At 62.2% G+C, this 18,593-nt stretch overlaps 1 protein-coding gene across 3 annotated transcripts; it reads right to left on the bottom strand.

The window, feature by feature from the left end:
- Nucleotides 1–33: 33 nt before the first annotated feature.
- KIFC3 (kinesin family member C3) lies at nucleotides 34–18,290 on the bottom strand. Of its 3 annotated transcripts, none has more exons than XM_068411053.1 (21): nucleotides 18,237–18,290; nucleotides 17,341–17,455; nucleotides 15,542–15,687; nucleotides 14,136–14,271; nucleotides 11,858–12,054; nucleotides 9,384–9,449; nucleotides 8,393–8,536; nucleotides 8,073–8,312; nucleotides 7,679–7,852; nucleotides 7,415–7,562; nucleotides 7,208–7,338; nucleotides 7,003–7,114; nucleotides 6,584–6,765; nucleotides 6,401–6,505; nucleotides 6,015–6,145; nucleotides 4,377–4,500; nucleotides 3,792–3,921; nucleotides 2,899–3,128; nucleotides 2,036–2,170; nucleotides 1,606–1,714; nucleotides 34–1,077 (listed from the first exon to the last, which is right to left on the bottom strand). In XM_068411053.1, exons 2-21 carry the CDS (start codon nucleotides 17,423–17,425, stop codon nucleotides 1,052–1,054), a joined length of 2,751 nt encoding a protein of 916 aa, XP_068267154.1. In that variant the 5' UTR covers nucleotides 17,426–17,455; nucleotides 18,237–18,290; the 3' UTR covers nucleotides 34–1,051. The 3 variants fall into 3 exon arrangements, with proteins under 3 accessions (XP_068267154.1, XP_068267156.1, XP_068267155.1); XM_068411055.1 differs by lacking the exon at nucleotides 18,237–18,290 and adding an exon at nucleotides 17,958–18,127; XM_068411054.1 differs by lacking the exon at nucleotides 18,237–18,290 and adding an exon at nucleotides 1,294–1,323 and having other exon boundaries at nucleotides 17,341–17,642.
- Between the last annotated feature and the right edge of the window lie 303 nt (nucleotides 18,291–18,593).

Below are 18,593 nucleotides of genomic sequence, written 5' to 3'. Positions count from 1 at the left end.
TTTAATTATTAAAATACATAGAAACATCTAATCTTACAAAAGGCTAAATTTATTTTTCCCTTTTTTTTTTTCCCCTCTTTAAATAGAATACGCCGTGGAAGGAGAGGAGAGGGCGGCGGTGGGAAGGAGCCATCAGTGCATCCCATGGGTTATTTGCAGCAGGAGGAAGCGCACCCACGGGTGGGCGCTCAGAGGTGGGGGGGCCAGTGCCACCTCCTCCCATGCCCCTGCCAGCCGCCCTCCCCACACATAAGCCAACAGATTTTTTGGGCTGGAAGTTTGGGGTTCGTTTGTTTTCCACTTGTTTTCCATTCCAAGACATGTAAACAGGGTATAAATATTTCAAACACTTTCATCTCGACCACACTGTGATCTCTCTTCACAAGACAACTGGTAAATAACTTCACAATAGCTTCATTCAAGACCGCTCAATCCACCCTGGTGCCGTTGAGCACGGGCAGCCCTGCGCCCGCTCTCCCTCTGTGCCGGGGCGGCACCAGCACCACGATGAACGGCAGCTCGGCTCATGCACGGTGCCTTCATGCAACAACAGGGCTTGAGAAACCAACGGGGAAGGAGCTGCTGGGTTTTTTTTCTGGCTTAAAATGGAGGACGCGTGGCTCCGAAAGGCCTGGACACAGTCCTGGGGGAGCCACGGCCAGGCCGGCCCCATGGGGGTAGCAGAGACATGTCCAGGGGCTTGCCTGGCGCTGAGCCCCCACTCCAGCCTGGTACCTCCACTGTTGTAAAAGCCACGCTGGAGAGATGGAGGGAGCACCCAGCAACTCCCTGCTCTGGCTAAAAAATATCTGTTCATCAAAAATAAAAAGCCATAGAGCTGAACAGCCGAGGGGAGCAGGTTCCTGCCGTCCCCCACCCTGAAATGGGGGTCCGGCTGCTGGGAGACCCTGGCCCCATGATGCTCAGGGTGCGAGGTGCCATCACCCTCTGGTTCCAGCACCGAAGCCTTCGTGTCTGCCAGCACCTGGCTCGCCGTAGCATGACGAGGGGCTGGGTCCTGCAGCGGGTTTGGTGCCGGCGCTGGCACTCGTCACACAGGGACTGGCCTCAGCTTCCCTGGGGGGAGACATGTGTGGGTCACATGGGGCAGGGGGCACGGCCATGGCTGCCCCAGCCCCGTCCGGCGGCGTTTCAGCGAGTGCTGCGTTGAGCTGGTACATCCAAGCATTCCCACGAGCATCCCCGCGAGCGGCACAGCCCGACACCCCTGCCCTGCCCGGGAAGCGGGGCCGAAGCAGAGCCCTCCACCAGCTCCCGGCCGCAGGCACTCACCTGGCAGCCACGGCTGCCCCTAAATTCAGGCTGAAATTCGAAAGGGAGAGAGGTTCAGCCCCGGGGGGCACTGCCACTGCCCTGCAGTGTCGCTCCCCCCGTGCACCCCGAGCTGCTGGCAGCGCCTTTGCACCAGGATGCTCTTGGGGATGTGCTATCCAGGCTCCCGCTGGCTAATTAGGCATTAGTTAATGACCTGATTACAAATCAGTGCTTTGCCTGCACGAGGCTGGCAGCGGGAGCCCCCTCTGACAGAGAGACCCCGGAGGGCACCCGGGGTGCGGAGCAGGGCCACGGTGCCCCACCACCCACCTGAGGTCTGGAGCTTCCTGCGGATGGAGGCGGCGCGGCCGGAGAGCTGCCCCGGGCTGGGGGACGCGTGGCCACGGCCGGGGGGTGCCGCGGCCCCCGGCGAGTCACCCTGGGAAGAGATGGGGGCAACAGCCCCGGGGTCAGCCCGCGCCAGGCCCCAGAGGGAAGGCCCAGGGATGGGTAGCGATGCCCAGTTATGCTCTGGGGACACCATGGGGCTGCTGTAAAACAGGGCTTGGAGGAGCCACGGTGGCATCAGCAGCTGGATGCCGCTGCCTGGGGACAGCCCCCGTCCCACTGGGTGATGGTCCCCAACGGAGGCAGCTCCCCAACAGCAAACAGCCCTGGGGACCATGCATGGGGGGGGCAAAACAGGGGGAGCCCCGGGGGTGAGGGGGACGAGGAAGGGCACGGGCGGCCTGGCGGTTACCTCCAGCTGCTCCTGGCTGGGCCAGGAGACCAGCTCAGCCTTGCGGGAGACGGGCCCCAGCTCCACGGAGCGAACCCTCTCAGCGAACTTGAGGGAGCACAGCGTCTCACTCGTGTTTTTCTCAGCGGGGGAGACCTGTGGTCAGGCAGGAGGAGGCAGAACGTCACCCTGCCAGCTGCCTGCACCCACCCAGGGCTCAAACACACGGGTGCCGGGCGGGGGAGATGCTATTATTAACCCGCTGCTCCCAGGATAGCCCCGTCCATCCGCAGCCGGGCCAGCCTGATCCCATGTCACCAACCGCCCTGGGGTGAGGGACAGCCAGGAAGAGCTGCAGCAGGTGGCAGGGGCTCGGGCACCCCCGAGGGGGCAGCTTGAGGGGGGGTCACGGCAGGAATGGAGCAGCTGCTAGAGCATAAAATCCTCCCAGCGAGAGAGGGGATGGGGAGGTGGAAGGAGCCCGTGCCCATAGGGGCGGCATCCATGTGCATGAAGGGTCGGGGACCTCCGAGCTCAGTCCCCAACCCTCGTCCTTGTCTGGGGCACAGAGGTGGGGACAGAGCTGCCCCTGGCCCCGGGGCTGCAGACGAGGTGATGGCCCCATGTGCAAGCCCAGTCCTCTGGTCCCAGCCCAGCTCCTGCCTCCAGCATCCCTCCCGCCTGCCCCAGCACCGGGGCGAGTAGGGACCAACCCCATCCCAAAAACTGCACCGGGGTGAGCAGGGACCAAACCCATTCCAAAAACTGCACCAGGGTGAGCAGGGACCAAACCCATCCCAAAAAAACCTCACCAAGGCGAGCAGGGACCAGCCCCATCCCAAACCCCACACTCAGCAGGGATGCCGCTGGGGCCCGGGCCCTACCTGCACCATCATGAGGGTCTTGCTGTCACCGCTGAGCGAGTCCTGCAGCAGGTAGGTGAGCTTGGAGTTGCGGAAGGGCACGTGGCCCTGCCGGGAGCGCAGGGCGTAAATGACGTCGCCCAGCGCCGAGAGGGACTTGTTGATGTGCTGAGCCTCGCGGAGCCGGCTGCCCTCTGCGCCCGACCGCCCGACCCGCTCTGAGCCTGCCAGGTCCACCAGGTTCAGCTTCCCTGGGGACACACAACCACAGAATCACAGAATCAATCAGGTTGGAAGAGCCCTCTGGGATCATCGAGTCCAACCATTGCCCTGACACCACCATGGCAACTAGACCAGGGCACTAAGTGCCATGTCCAGGCTTTTCTTAAACCCCTCCAGGGATGGGGACTCCACCACCTCCCTGGGCAGCCCCTTCCAATGGCTAATGACCCTTGCTGACAAGAAATGCTTCCTAATGTCCAACCTGAACCTCCCCTGGCGAAGCTTGAGGCTGTGTCCTCTTGTCCTGTCGCTGGTTGCCTGGGAGAAGAGGCTGACTCCCACCCCACTACAACCTCCCTTCAGGTAGTTGTAGACTGCACTAAGGTCACCTCTGAGCCTCCTCTTCTCCAGGCTAAACACCCCCAGCTCCCTCAGCCATTCCTCATAGGTCAGACCCTCCAGACCCTTCCCCAGCTTGGTCGCCCTCCTCTGCACTCGCTCCAACACCTCAACATCTTTCTTGAAGTGCGGGGCCCAGAACTGGACACAGGATTCAAGGTGCGGCCTCACCAGTGCCCAGTACAGAGGGAACCAAACCCACCCTCTAAGCTGGCGTCAGCACCCGGCCCCATGCACCCTGGGGATGCTGCGGCCCAGACGCCCCGGTGAGGGGCTGGCTGCGTGCCACCCACCTGTGGTGCGGAGCCCCGTGCTGCGGTCGAGGCCGTGGACGGTGACGATGAGGAGGGCGTGGGAGCGGGAGCTGTGCTCGTTCAGGTTGGTGCTCTCTGTCGCCCGGTTGACGTGGCCGAACTCAAAGACCTGGTGGGAGCCCGGGGAGTGAGGCCACCCTGTGCCAAACCCGCCACACACCCCACCCCCCCCATGCCCCATGACACAGAAACCCTCGGGGACATAACCCAAGTGACAGCCCCCTACAAGGTGCCTGGTTCATCGGGGTGATGACCGCTGCCAGGTCTCAGCTGGGGTGATGCACCGAAGGCGCAGGGTGACAGACAGGGCGCTGCGGTGACAGCCGGCATCCCGCTAATCCCCCAGGAGCCACCCGGGCCCCACGCTTTTATTTTTAACCCCCTGCGGCTCACCCCATGGGACAGTGACCGTCACACCACACCCGGGGACCTATTTTGGTCTGTGTCACTCCCCGGTGCTTCAGAAATACTCCCAAATCCAGGGGTCACGCACCAGAGACCCCTCCCAATTCATCACACCCCCGGTGCCACCCTCCTGCTCCCACCACCCCCATCTCCCCACACCTTGTTGATGTCCTCCACGCTCTGCACCCTGAACTCGGTCAGCCCGGGCACGTAGAGCTGCCCGCTGCCATCGGGGCACAGCTTGATCTCCAGCTTCTCCTGCGGCTCCTTCCCCAGCAAGTCCCTGCGCAAAGAGGTACCTGTCACCATCCCCACCCTGGGGGGAAGATGATGGCCACCAGCTCCCCTCTGGCATGGCATCCCTGCCGCTGCGTGCCCAGGCTGCCAGAGCAGCCATCTCCTCCCAGGGATGCTCCACATCCTATTTATAGACCCACCCAACCCAGACCTCACTCCCATCCCTGCTCTTTAGTGCCACTGAGCGCACCCTCAGTAAGGTCACAGATGACACCAAGTTGGGTGGGAGTGTTGCTGTGCTGGAGGGCAGGAGGCTCTGCAGAGGGGTCTGGACAGGCCGGATCCATGGGCTGAGGCCACTGTGTGAGGGTCAGCAAGGCCAAGTGTCGGGTCCTGCACTTGGGGCACAACAGCCCCACGCACCGCTACAGGCTGGGGGAGAGTGGCTGGAAAGTGCCTGGTGGGAAAGGACCTGGGGGTGTTGGTCGATGGCGGCTGAATATGAGCCAGCAGTGTGCCCAGGTGGCCAAGAAGGCCACCAGCATCCTGGCTTGTATCAGCACTAGTGTGGCCAGCAGGACTAGGGCAGGGATCGTCCCCCTGTACTCGGCACTGGTGAGGCCGCACCTCGAATCCTGGGTGCAGGTTTGGGCCCCTCACTACAAGAAAGACCTTGAGGTGCTGGAGCGAGTCCAGAGAAGGGCAACGGAGCTGGTGAAGGGTCTGGAGCACAAGTGTGATGGGGAGTGGCTGAGGGACCTGGGGGTGTTTAGTCTGGAGAAAAGGAGGCTGAGGGGAGACCTTCTCGCTCTCTACAACTGCCTGAAAGGAGGGTGTAGCGAGGGGGGGGTCGGTCTCTTCTCCCAGGTAACAAGTGACAGAACGAGAGGAAACGGCCTCAAGTTGTGCCAGGGGAGGTTTAGGTTGGAGATCAGGGACAATTTCTTCCCCAAAAGGGTTGTCAAGCACTGGCACAGGCTGCCCAGGGCAGTGGTGGAGTCCCCATCCCTGGGGGGATTTAAAAGCCGTGTCGATGTGGTGCTGAGGGACATGGGTTAGTGGTGGGCTTGGCAGTGCTGGGGTAACGGTTGGACTCGGTGACCTTAAAGGTCCTTCCCAACCCAAATGGTTCTGTGATCCTGTGGTTCTGTGATTCTCAGTCCCCATTACCCACCCGGATGCGCTCCCAGCCTCCTTCCGGCCCCTCCTGCCTGCGGTTGGGCAGGGGAGGAAAATATTTCTCCTGCTCCCAGCTCCCAGTTAGTAATTTCTAACTATAACATCCAGGGGTGGGGAGGAGAGGGGGGTGTCCCGGCTGCTGCATCAGGAGCAGGAGCCTGAACAAATAGCAGAGCTTGAGGGAGGGTGCTTTGAAAGGGCGGTGTGCGCTGAAAAATAATTCAAAATGAATCCTTGCACGGCCAAATCCAGTGGCCAAGGCCCTGGGAACAAGCTGTGTGGCCAAGGCAGGGCTGCTGGGACGGGGCAGAGAGCAGCGCGGGGTGATGCCCACCGCTGCCAGCTCCCCAGCAAAGCTTCCCCCCCCCAGCCTCCCCGTACCTGAGCGACTCGTTGTAGATCTCGGCGGCGCTGACGCTGATGGCGTAGTCCCAGTCGGCCGCCTTGCTCCGCACCTCGGAGAAGAGGAGCTGCAGGGCCCGCTGGTTGATCCCCGGGTTTGCTGAGGTTCCCTGATGGATTGGGGTGAGAAATGGGGGCCGGGGGGGAGAAAAAACATCCTCTTGCATTTTATTCTGCTTTCTTTTTTTTTTTTTTTCTAAGCAGGAGCAAAGCCCTGGGGGGGATGTTGCTGCACAAAGCCCTTGGCACAGCAGCAGTGACCATCACTGGTGCGCTGGCCACCAGCCTGGCTTAGGGAGGGTGCCGGGACTGGGCACCGTGGGACAGGAAGGTGAGGAAGAAGTGGGAAGCAAAGCTAAATTCACCTCCATCGTGTAGGTTTTTCCTGCCCCCGTCTGCCCGTAGGCGAAGATGCAGACGTTGTAGCCGTCGATGCAGGAGGTGACCAGGGCTTGAACCTCCTGAAACACCTGGGGAGGACAGGGGACTGTCAGGAGAAGGTGGCTGCGTCCGTCCCTCACACCAGCAGCGCGGACAGCAGCACCCACCTCCTCCTGGGATGCTTGCGGGGGGAAGACCCTATCCAGCTCGAAGGACACCTGCTTCCCCTTGTGCAGGAGGTGCAGGACAGCGTCATCGTCAGCGTCGAAGGTCACCGCGTTGGCCGCCTCCGGGCCCTCGCCGTCCTCCTTTGTGATGGGGCGGACTCGCCCGAAAACACGGATGTTTCCTTGGGTGGGGGGGATGCAGAGATGGTGTCAGGCCCAGCGCATCCCGCTGCCACCCCTGGTCACCGCCAAACCCCGCATGGGCTGGACGCTGCACCCCATCGCCGACCCCAGCATCTCCTGGGGACACAGAGCACCCGAGCCGCGGTGCTGGGGTGCAGCGGGGTGATGCTCCCCCGTCCCTCCTGCCCCAGCTCAGGGACACGCTCTCCCGCGATGGCACCTGCCACCTCCCACACCTTTCAGCCGCACCAGCTCGTTGTGACACTTCTTGCGGAGCTGCAGCTCCCGCCGGTACTTGCGCAGCAGCTCCCGGTTGGTGCTGTGCACCTCCTCGATGGCCTGGCCGATCTGAGGGGGATGGACACCAGTGGCTCAGCACCCCCCTCCCAGCATCCCCACCCCGCACCGGGGGGAGCCGGGGTGGTGGTCCTGGGGGCTTACCTCGGCCCTGGCGCTCCGCAGGGTCTCCTGGAGGAGCAGAGGGAAGTCCCGGACCTGCCGTTTCAGGCTGTTGTAGTCGTGGGTGAGGGTGCGCAGCGCCGGCTGCAGCGTCAGCAGGTTGGTCCGGACGCCTGCAGGCACGAGGCAGGGTGAGGGGCAGGTGGCACGACACCCCAGCGCCCTGCGAGCCCCCTGCCCGCTCCTCACCTGCCAGGTTTTCATGCACCGCTTTCATCTCCACTTGGGCGCGGGAAAACGCCTCTTCGATGGCGCAGTTCTTCTCCTCCTCCATGGCCTGCATCTCCTCCAGCATCTGCCCGTGGGCTCGCTCCAGCTCGGCCTCATACATCACGATCTGGGAAGGGAGCAAGGTGGGGGGTGACGCTGAGCTGGTGACCACCCGCTGCTGCACCGTGCAGGCAGGGTCAGCCGGGCAGGGGGATTTCTGACTGACACCCGTCGCGCTCGGACCTGAGCTCGGAGCTGAGCCGCCGTCTTTTGGGAGTTCTGCAGCTGCTGCTCCATCTCCTTCAGCACCTGCCTCTGCATCCCCACCTGCTCCTGCAGGTACTGGTTTCGGGACTGGCTCTCACACAGGGCTTGCTTCGCCTTGGCCGACTCCACCTCCACCGTCTTGATGATGTACTGGAGGGGGGGAAAGCACCCAGAGATGGGGTGTACTGGGGAAGCAGCACCCGAGGGGCCTGGGATGGACCCAGTGTTGGCCAGGGGACTGATTTACAAAATCATGGCGCTGTGCTGATGTGCTCAGGGCAGAGGGATGGGTGGCACTTGCAGGGCACCCACCGGGCACCTCTAGGCACCCAGCCCAGCCAGGAGAGCTGGAGAGCCCTTTGGTGCTCACCTTGATCTGCTGGGGCTGGGCCTTGAGGCTGGCAATGGTCTCCTGGCTGTCCCGCAGCCGCCGGCTGAGCCGCTCCTCCTCCTCGGCTCTCTCGGCCAGGGAGTCCTTGAGCCTCAGCTCCACCTCGGCCAAGCGGTTCGTCTTCTGCTGCACCTCCAGGTCCAGCTCCGCCAGCTTGGCCCGCGTCTCCTCCGCCTCCCGCTGCAGCTGGGACACCCGCTCCTGCAGCTCGGCGTTCTCCTGGCCCCGAAACAGCACAGCTGAGCTCGAGTCACCCATGGGTGCCCGTCACCCTGCTGCCACCGCCGCCACCAGCTCACCTGGAGGTGGGCGCAGTCCTGGCACGGCGCCTCCTGCTGCCGCCGCAGCTCCCGCAGCTCCCCCTCGCACGCCTTCATCTCCTGCCGCAGCCGCTCGTTCTCGGCCGCCAGCATGGCCCGGTGCTTCTCTGCGTCCGTGCCGCCCTGCCGACGGGAGGGGATGGAGACCTCCTGCACCCCGGGACCCCCCACCCTCCTGCACCCTCGGACCCCCCGGCCTCCTGCACCCTGGGACCCCCACCCTCCTGCACCCTGGGACCCCCACCCTCCTGCACCCGGGGTCCCCCCGGCCTCCTGCACCCCAGGACCCCAGGCCTCCTGCACCCCTGGACCCCACAGCCTGCTGCACCCCGGGACCCCCCACCCTCCTGCACCCTGGGACCCCCCGGCCTCCTGCACCCCGGGACCCCCCGGCCTCCTGCACCCCGGGACCCCCCGGCCCACTGTATTGGGGTGCCCTCAGCCTGCTGCACCCCGGGACCCCCCAGTCTGCCATACTCAGGGAGCCCCAGCCTGCAGCATCGGGGGACCCCCACCCCCAGCCTGTGACACCCTAGGAGCCCGAGTCTACCATGTCAGAGAACCCCACTGTGCCTGGGGAGCCCCCACCCTGCTGTCCCCAGGGGAGCCCCCACAGCCTGCCATACTGGGGAGCCCCCACTGTGCCCAGGGAGCCCCCACTCTGCTGTCCCCAGGGGAGCCCCAGCCCCCAGAGGGGCTTTTGCTGCCCCCTCCCAGGGCAACAGTGCCGGGGAGCCCCGGGGCCAGCTGCACCCAGGGCCACCAGCAATGGCACCGCGTTGGACAGAAAAAATCGCCCACGCTTTCATCCCTCAACCCCTCTCTCTAGACTCGCAGGGCCCAAACCACAACCCCGGGGAGGTTTGAATCCTTCTATGTCTCCCCGTGTGCCCTGTTCCTCCTCAGGGACCCGCAGCGCAGGCGTCCCTCGGGGCAAGGGTGGCCCAGCCCGAGCCCGGCGGCAGCTCACCAGCTCGGAGCGCAGCCGGCCGATCTCCTGCGCTCGCTCCAGGAGCTTCGCCTTCAGACTTTCAACCTGTCAACACAGGCAAGGTTAACCAGGAGGCATCTCAGCAGCTTTCGGAGGAGACCCTGCGGTGCCACCCCGGCCACCGACGTCCAGTCTGGCTCGCACCTTCCTTATGCCTTAATTTTCCACCTCGCTCTGAGCGCCTGATTCACATGAGCTGATTAAAATGAGCGTTAATGAAAGGCTTGCTTCGACCTTGTTCGACCATGGGTATAATTTGTCCATGTTGAGCATTAGCAGAAACCATTATTAAAAAAAAAAAAATAGCATCAGCTTTGGAGAAGGAAAAAAACAAACCCATCCAGAATTGCGTTTAAAGAGCCAGAAGCGCCTCATCCCGCCCTTGCTTCGCTTTGGTTTCTCTATTTTTCTTTCTAGGAAAGTGATCTTAGGAGAAAGAGGGAGCAGGAGCTCTTTGAGAAGTCCGCGTGTCCAAGTCCGATGGGAGGATGCTCCCCAGCCACCCCTACCCGGGCATCTGCCCGTCCCATGGGGACCAGGCTGCCCTCCCTGCAAAACCAGGTGGATTTCATAAATCCTCATTTTTTTTGGTGCAGGGACCAGTGAGGCTCCCCCCAAAAATATGCAGTTATTCAAATTAACGGCGGCAGCGAGTGCTTGGCAGAGCTGGTGCTCTTGTGGGTTGTGTTTTTACTGCTCTGTGCCTCGTCCCCGTGCCCAAAAAATGATGGCTGCTGGGCAAGCATCTCCCAAAACTTACCCCGGAGAGAGACGGACCTGGCCGCACGCTTCCCCGCCATCCCCCAGATCCCAGCCTGGCTCCCGGTTTCCCCGCACCCAGAAGCCACCGTGCCACCAAACCCCTCCACCGTGCCACCAAACCCCTCCACCGTGCCACCAAACCCCTCGCCGGGACGCGGGAACCTATTGCCCCATCCCAACAACCGGCTTTTTCTAAGCACCCGAGCCGCCGTGGACCATAATTTAGGAAGTGCTGATTAATAACGAATGCAGATGTGCTGACACGGCGCTGTAATTAATGCCGGTGTTATTAAGTCATGCCCTGGCGGAGATGGCGGCGTGGCAGGCAGCACCCCCTGCGTGCTCTGGAGGGCACCGGGGGCTCTGCGAGCGAGCTCTGCGCGCCCGTGGCTACCGGCTGGGGAAGGCGGCTACTGGCTGCCAGCGTCGGGGACCCTCTGCAGCGGGGCTCCTCGGAGCGCACCAGCCTCACGCTCGGGTGGGAAAATCCCATTTCCATATGCAGTGAGGTAGATCGTTAAGATTTTTTTAAAAGTATTTTTAAAAGAGGGGAGGGACCGAGAAGACAGTCACGGCTCATACCGCCCGCCGGAGCCTGCCCACCGCACCCCGTGCCAGCAGCACCCGAAAATGCTGCTGCGCCTCCATCCCCTACCTGCTCAGGCATCTCCGGCCGCATCCTGCTCTCTGGAGGCGACAGGGACTCCTTGGCAGCCGGGTCCGGCTCGAGCCGTGGCCCGGCCATCCCCGAGCTCTGGAGGGTCGGGTCAGCGCTTCGCTCTGGCCGGTGTTGGCCGCGCTCGCTGCCGAACTGGCCAGCGCGGGGCCGGATCCGAGCCTCACGCTTGTGTCACGCAGAGCATGCCAACCAAAGGCAGGACAATTACCTCCGCCTTTTTGACACCCGTGGAACAAGCAGAACCTGCCTGTAACAGCTTCCACAACAGCCACATGCAAATCCCTTTGTGAGCAGCCCGGATTTCAATCTCTCCTCGCACCGGCGCAGGAGATGGTTTTAGTGGGGGCGGGTCTGGTCGCAATGACCAAAACACTCTCCCCTTTGGCTGGCAGCTCTGCGTTTTCACGGTCACTTTCCACCTCCTCACTCTCAAAAGTCGCTAAAGTTAATCTGCTGGGACAGTCTAACGAGCTTATCCTGCAGCAGCAGCCCTGTGGTGGGAGGATGGATGATTGCCGTGATGCCCAAAGCCCTCTCGGCTGCGTCATGTCCAAGGAGACAGTATTATTGCGGTGTCACCGCAACGTCAGCTGGGGGGCTGCAAGCATCCCAAGGGAATCACAGAATCAATGAGGTTGGAAGAGCCCTCTGGCATCATCGAGTCCAACCATTGCCCTGACACCACCATGTCAACTAGACCATGGCACTAAGTGCCATGTCCAGTCTTTTCTTAAACACCTCCAGAGATGGTGACTCCACCACCTCCCTGGGCAGCCCCTTCCAATGGCTAATGGCACAGCCGAAGCCGGTGGGATGGCCGCGGTGCCCAGGAGCATCCAGCTCCCAGATCATCCCTACACACCTGAGCAGAGAAGATGCTCCATGATGGAGGTCCTACGCTCCTTCCAAGTGTGCCTCTTGCTAACTGCAAGACACGGCGCTCCAGCCAAACCACAGCCTGAAGGTGAAGACCCCAACAGACCCCCCTCATGTCCCCCTGTCCCCGCCATACCTGGCCTTGCAGCTGGAGAGAGCGGGAGAGCTCGTCGTTCTCCCGGGCAGCGAGCTTCTCCTGCAGCCCCAGCAGCTCCTCCTGCAGCTGCAGCTTCTCCTCCTGCAGATGCGCCATGGAGGCCATCACCTTCTGGATCACCGGGAAGGGCCGGGCCGCCGGCAGGCTGGAGCGTTTCCCACTGCAGAGCCTCCCTCCTGCAGCGGGAGCAAAGACGGAGCCGGTCAGGATGCAGTTGCTTCGCTGGGGAACGGGATGCCAGCTGTGGGAGAGTCCCCAGGGGCTGCGGTGGAGACAGGACGGTGGGAAGCGGGACTTGCAGATGTCCCACGGAGAGCAGCGACGTGCCAGGAGGTGCATCCCGAGCGCCACGGTGCCAACCACGGCCGGCCAGGATAACGGCGGGGAAGCCGGCCCCTGGGAGGGGAGTGGGAGCCACGGGGACCTGCCGAAGCCAGCAGAGCATCCCAGGCCGTAACCCAGAGCCACGGCGCCGTCACCCAGCCCCGCCACATGCCGCGATGCTGCCACCTCAGCCAGATAACGACCGCCTTCGCCGCGGCGCTCTGATTCATCCCGGCAGCCTTGTTCCTGAATGAGCAGGTGCCGGTGGAAACCAGGACGTGATGATGTTATTAAAGACTGCATCGTTACACACAGATATAATGAACGCCAAATTAAAATGACACGGGGACCCTGAATGGCCATATTGCCTCATCCTGGTGTGTTCACCTTGCTGACCTTCCCAGTATTATTTTAAACATCATTTTATGCGTGTTAATAGAGCCACCGGTGCCGACAGCAGCCGACCTGGCTGCACATCAGAGCCTGTGAGATGAACCCCTAAATGACTTGGTAGTTCCCAAGAAGAGATGAGCTGGCCTGACTCATTGCCACCGTGGGGATGAGGCACGGCGGCGGGTGAACCGGCGGGCAGGATCCCGGCTGCCTGGCGCCCTTCCCTGCCCGCTGCGGATTTCATCCGCTGCCACCAGAAACCTGAGGTTGGGAAGGCGGGAGGTGATGCTGCCTGCAGGCAGATGCTGCCTGCTTTATGGGAAACGTCCTGAATACAAGAAACAAGACTTTTTTTTTGGTCTGTAAATGAGACTTTCTACCTTTAAAAGGAGTTAAAGAGCCAGCAGAGCGGGCAAAAATGAAATGCTGGGACCAAACCCCGGCTCTGCTGTCGGCTGTGTGCCATGGGACTGACCCGGCAATGTCATAGAATCACAGAATCACAGACTGGTTTGGGTTGGAAGGGACCTTAAAGCTCATCTAGTCCTGACCCCCTGCCACGGGCAGGGACACCTTCCCCCAGACCAGGTTGCTCCAAGCCCCATCCAACCTGGCCTTGAACACTGCCAGGGAGGGGGCAGCCACAGCTTCTCTGGGCAACCTGGGCCAGGGTCTCACCACCCTCACAGCAAAGAATTTCTTCCTCACATCTCATCTCAATCTCCCCTCTTTCAGTTTAAAACCGTTCCCCCTCGTCCTGTCACTCCATGCCCTTGTCAAAAGCCCCTCTCCAGCTTTCCTGTAGCCCCTTCAGGCACTGGAAGGTGCTAGAAGGTCTCCCCGGAGCCTTCTCTTCTCCAGGCTGAACAGCCCCAGCTCTCTCAGCCTGTCTCCAGAGCAGAGGGGCTCCAGCCCTCTGAGCATCTTCGTGGCCTCCTCTGGACTCGCCCCAACAGCTCCGTGTCCTTCTGATGTTGGGGCCCCAGAGCTGGACGCAGCACTGAAATTTGCTTCGAAAATGCTTTTTTTCCAAAATTGCTTTTCCAAAATGCTTTCAAACCCCTTTGGAAGGGGGCTATTTCCACGGCTCTGCCCCATTACCATCACCACACAGGCTCCCTTCCTCCTGCACCCCTGCCCCTTCCCACCAGCCAGGAGCTTGCTCGGGGACCCTGCTGGGGGCAGCTCTTGGGATGTGCCCTGACAAGCCCAGACAATTCGGTCCTGATGGTGAAAACGGGAACCCACGGGGGCTCACCTGCAGCCACGCACACCGCAAGGGCAGAGCGGAGGGTTTGCTGGCGCTCACCTGCTCTGCTCTCTCAGCTAAATAATTCATCGGTCGCCTGGTGTCACCCGACAGCTGGCTGGTGTTTGATTTCCACCGAGACCCGCTCCCTCCCCGTGAGCGCAGCCGCGTGTCTACATGCACCCCGAAAGGGGAGAGGGCCCCTCGATACCCACCGGCGGGTACCGGGCACCCATCCCATCGCATCCCTCCTCCCGAGCACCCGCTGCCCCATCCCAGCTCCCCCCTGACCTGCTTTCTCCAGGTTCATGGTGGAGGCTGCCCGCACCGGTGGGGCAGCTGCCGGCTCACGGGGACACACCGGCGGCTCCTCCGGGGCTCGGTGCCGGCTCTCCCCGCGCCGCTCGCCCGCCGTCTCCCGCAGAGCCTGTGTCCACGAGAAGAAACAGGACGGAGATATGAGATGTAGCGACCATGCGTCCCACCGGGCTGGCCAGGAGACAGCAGGGAGGGGGTGGCAGAGGACAGGGCGGTGGGACCTGGGGAAACCCTCCCTCGAGGGATTTCAGTGTCCAGAAGCTGCTGCAATGAACTTATCGTGTTGCTTTTAGTTCTCCCCATCAACAACTTAGTCATGCAGTTATACTGAATATTACCTTTTTTTCTCTCTATGGCCTTAAAAAAAACCCCAAAGACCCTGGCTTGCAGGCAGGGTTGAATGTGAAGCTGCTCGCTGCTGAGCCGGGGCTCAGGTAATGCCATGCCCCATGGGATGAAGCACAGCTCCGAAAAAAACAGAGAAGAAATTTAGAAGGAGGGAAAGGAATATAGAGAAGGTCCTAAATTTCTGTATCTAGCATATCTGTCACTGGCTTGCAGGGGAAAAAAAATAAATGTGTTTTTTTATCACCATTTCTAAAAGCGCTATGGCATGGATGCTCTCGAAAAGCTGAGCTGCCCATCGGCCCAGCGCGCAGAATCGCTCCCTGCCCCGCTCAAAAGTGCCTTTTTTTTAACTTATATCCTATCGCAGGGCCAGCAGTGCCGGAGAAATCCGCCTCACCCCGGCAGAAGGGCAAAGACTCGGTACACGCCAAGTATTTCTGAGAGCAATTTGGAAGGAGGCAGCATCCTCCTCCTCCTGGAGAAGCCCCGTGGCTGTGGCGCCTCCACATTTAAGACTCCGGGAGGGTTTTGCCGGAGGGAATTCACCAAGGCTGGTGTGAGATAAGAAGGTGTTTTCCTTCTTTTCAAAGAAGAGGAATTTAAATGATTTGCCTGAAGCCCAGAATGAACTGGTGGCAGCAACACCAGTACACCGTGTCCTGATACAGTCCCCGCCTGCCGTAGCCTTCCTCCTTCTCCTCCTCCTCCTCCATCCCACTGGCAAACAGCATCTCAAGGTGCTTCATTTTCTTATCACCCTTCTGCCTTGAGCTCTCCTGCCTCCTTGACCCAGAAGTGACCCAGAAAATGTTATTCTGGGCTGTTCCCCAGCATTTTTCAATGACTTCCAACTTTTTGGAGATGCTTTTCCCCCCCAACCCAGGCAGCAGCTCTGCTCGAGGCACGAGGTGCCGGGGTCGAGCTGGGGGGGGGACCAGCCAGCTCCCACCAAGGGGTGGCCCAGCAGGGTGCAGGGTATCCTTCCCACCACCCCAAAAACACCCTCCCCACCCAAGCTCAGCGCTCCTCACCTGCAGAGCCAGGCAGAGCCCGCTGGGGTTTGCAGCGTCCGGCCAGCTCACGCCGAGGATTTTATGGCGAACCAGTGCAGGCAGCAGAGGAACCGGGGGAGAGGCGCCCGCTCGGCTCCTGGTGACGAGCGTGTCCTGCCCGCGGCCTGAGGCAGAGCGAAAAGCATCGCCGGATCAACCTGAGCGCCCAGGGTGGGCACAGCCTTCGGCCTCGCTCAGCAAACCCACCTCCTCCTCCCAGCCGCGGCGGAGACGGTGCGTGAGTTTTATTAAAAATGTTAATTATGTTAATTAGAAAAAATTAGCCCTTCGGGGGGGCGGAGACTGGTTGCCAACGACTAGTAATGAGAATTCAGGGTGCAGCATCCGTCTGGCCTCTGCAGGACCAGATCCGGCTCCGCGCTGGGGACATCCCACCCCTGCCCCTCGCCGGGGACATCCCACCCCTGCCCCTCGCCAAGCTGCTCCACTTCCTGCGATCTTATCTCGGAAGAGCTGCCAAATCTGGCTTGCGTCACCGAAACCAGACAGACTGACCCTGCCACCATCACCTCCCTCCGCTGCCCCCGAATATTTCCTTTATTTGTCACGCAGCCAAACCCCGAAGCAGACAGGGCAGCAGTTCCCTGCCCTTCTGAGCCGCGCAGAAGGAAAACAGCATCTCAAGAATCCTTTTCCCGTGGCTGTGTCCTCCTCTGCTATTGGAGAAGTGGTTGGTGAGGGCTACATCCCAACGGGACCTGCTTGGGGACCCTGTGCCCCCTTCCCATCCGCCTGCCACAAGCGCTGCCATCACCTCAGGCAGCCAAATGGCTTCTCTGGCAGGCAGGAAAATAAATCAACAACCCACAAATAAAATCCCACTAACGCAGTTTTTTTTTTTCCCCCTAAAATCACCCAGAGGCTCTTGGGCCCCAGGTGGAAGCAGCGTCTGGAGGGAGATGTGCCCCGATGACATCAGTCCATCGCTCTGGACTTCTTCCCAGCCTGCAATTAGCCACAACATTTTGCGCGCGCTGGAAAAATCGAGCTTTTCCGAAGCGCCCGGATAAAAGGCGATGAGTGTCCCAGCACGGGCAGCGGAAGCACTGAAAAACCCCGTTTTCGGAGGCTTTGATGCCAACCAACGTTCAGCTTGGCGGGTCCAAATGCCAGGGAAGAAGCAGCGTCCCGCTAAGCGGCTGCCAGCACGTAGAGACGGCAAAAGCTGAAGCCAAGAGCAAAAAAAAAAAACCCAAATAGGGGGGGTTCTGCCTCCCCCTTTGTGGAAACCCATCCGGCACCACCGGCGAGGGAGGTGGGAAGGGCTGTTTCCCAACAAGCGGGCGCAGGTTGGGGCAAGCAGCCGCCCGCCCGCCTGCAAAACAGCTCAGCCGCCGCGGAGAAAAGCCCTGGACTAAACTCACCTACGGGGTCTGTGCGCCGGGGAGAGATAAGGAGCCCTTCCAAGGAGCAGGGGCCGGGGAGAAGCGAAGTCCCCGCGTCTTCCCCGCCATGCGTATCGCTCCGATTTCTTTCTCCCACGTTAAATTTTAACCTTTCTCCCCACGCTTCCCGCTCCGAAGGGCCAGGAGGGAGGGAGACGGAGGCAGCTCGCTCTGCTCACCCCTCTGTCTGCCTACCGCTTCGTGCTTGCATCTGAGTCTCCCGTTTCTCAAATCCCGAGCTTCATCCGGAAAGAAATGTGAAAAATGCAGGCTGGCCTGTTCCCAGCCTCTCCTTCCCCAAGCGTGAGCAAGGGCGTGAGCGCGGCAGGCTGAGCCCCAAGGGTGAAGGACGAGCCTCCGCGCCGTACTCACCGTCGGGGCCAAGGTCCTTCGTCTTCCAGGCGGCTCTCGCAGAGGGCACGGATCTCAGATCCCAGGTTTTGCGGGATGTGATCATGGCACGGGGGTCCCGAGCGCAGCCACACCTCTGCGGATGAGCGCAAGGAAAGAGATCTCAGCCCGCTTCGCTTTCCAGCCGTGAGAGCCCAGGGAACCGTGCTGGAGCAAACCACGCCGCCCCCACCATCCCCGGCTCCCGAATCCCACGGAAAGTTGCATCAATCCCGATTTCATTCCCGGGGCCGGGACGCCGACAGCCCCAGGCTCCCTCCGTGCTCCCGGCGGATGTGACCTAAACCGGGGCTGTAATTAATTTACTCATTGCCGAAGCCTTTCCCGGCTCCTCCTAATCGCCACTTGGGGGGTTATTGACTTCCTAACGCCCGGACCGCGGGCAGCCCCCGCAGCCCCGAGCCGGGCGGGCACCGCAGCGCCGGGGCCGGGGATGCCTCGGCCGGGGAAGGGGGCGCGGAGTCCCGGGTGCCGCCGCGGGGGTCCCTTGTTCCCCCAACCGGTGGCTGCGGGCGGCTGGGGCGGTCCCGATCGCGTGTCCCGGGGCGCGCAGGAGGCGCAGCCCCCGCCCCACGCACCCCCGGTGCCGGTGCCGGTGCGCAGAAGCCCGGCAACGCCCCGCTCTGCTCCGCGCCCCGCTGGTCCCGGTGCCGGTGCCGGTGCCGGTGCCGGTCCCGGCCGCGCCACCCGTTGCACGCTAACGGGTAACCTTCCTCTCGCCGCGGCCACGCGTGCTCCGTGCCCGGCGCCCCCCCATCCCCCTCAGACAAAGGGAGCCCCGGGCCGGGCCGGTCCCCCCCGGCTCCCCCCCCCCGCCCCGGTGCCGGTGCCTGTGCCGCCCCCGCGGGGCCACTCACCGGGCGCGGGGCGGTGGCAGCGGCGGGGCAGCCGGTGCCAGCCCCGGCCCCGCCCTCCCGGGCACTTCGGTAACGGAAACGCCGAGCTCCGCCCCGCTCTCGTTGCCGTGGAAACCCTCGGAACCCCCCCCAACGGCGGGCGGAGGCGGGGCTTCCCCCCCCCCGCACCGGGCGGCGGCGGCCCCGGCGGGCACGGGGCTCCGGGGGTAGTGGGGACGGCCCCGACCCGGCCCCGGGGAGCTCCCGGTGAGCCCCCCCGGAGCAGCCCCAGCCGCTCTTGCCGGAGCTCAGGGGAGCCCCGGTGTCCCCCCGGCCCTTCCCAAGGCGTCCCGGTTCCCTCATGCTCCGCTGGACCCC

Source organism: Nyctibius grandis, chromosome 12, assembly GCF_013368605.1.
Source record: "Nyctibius grandis isolate bNycGra1 chromosome 12, bNycGra1.pri, whole genome shotgun sequence".
In the NCBI taxonomy this organism is placed as follows: domain Eukaryota; kingdom Metazoa; phylum Chordata; class Aves; order Nyctibiiformes; family Nyctibiidae; genus Nyctibius; species Nyctibius grandis.
Note: the sequence above shows the minus strand (reverse complement) of the source record. Positions and strands in the feature narration are given on the sequence as shown.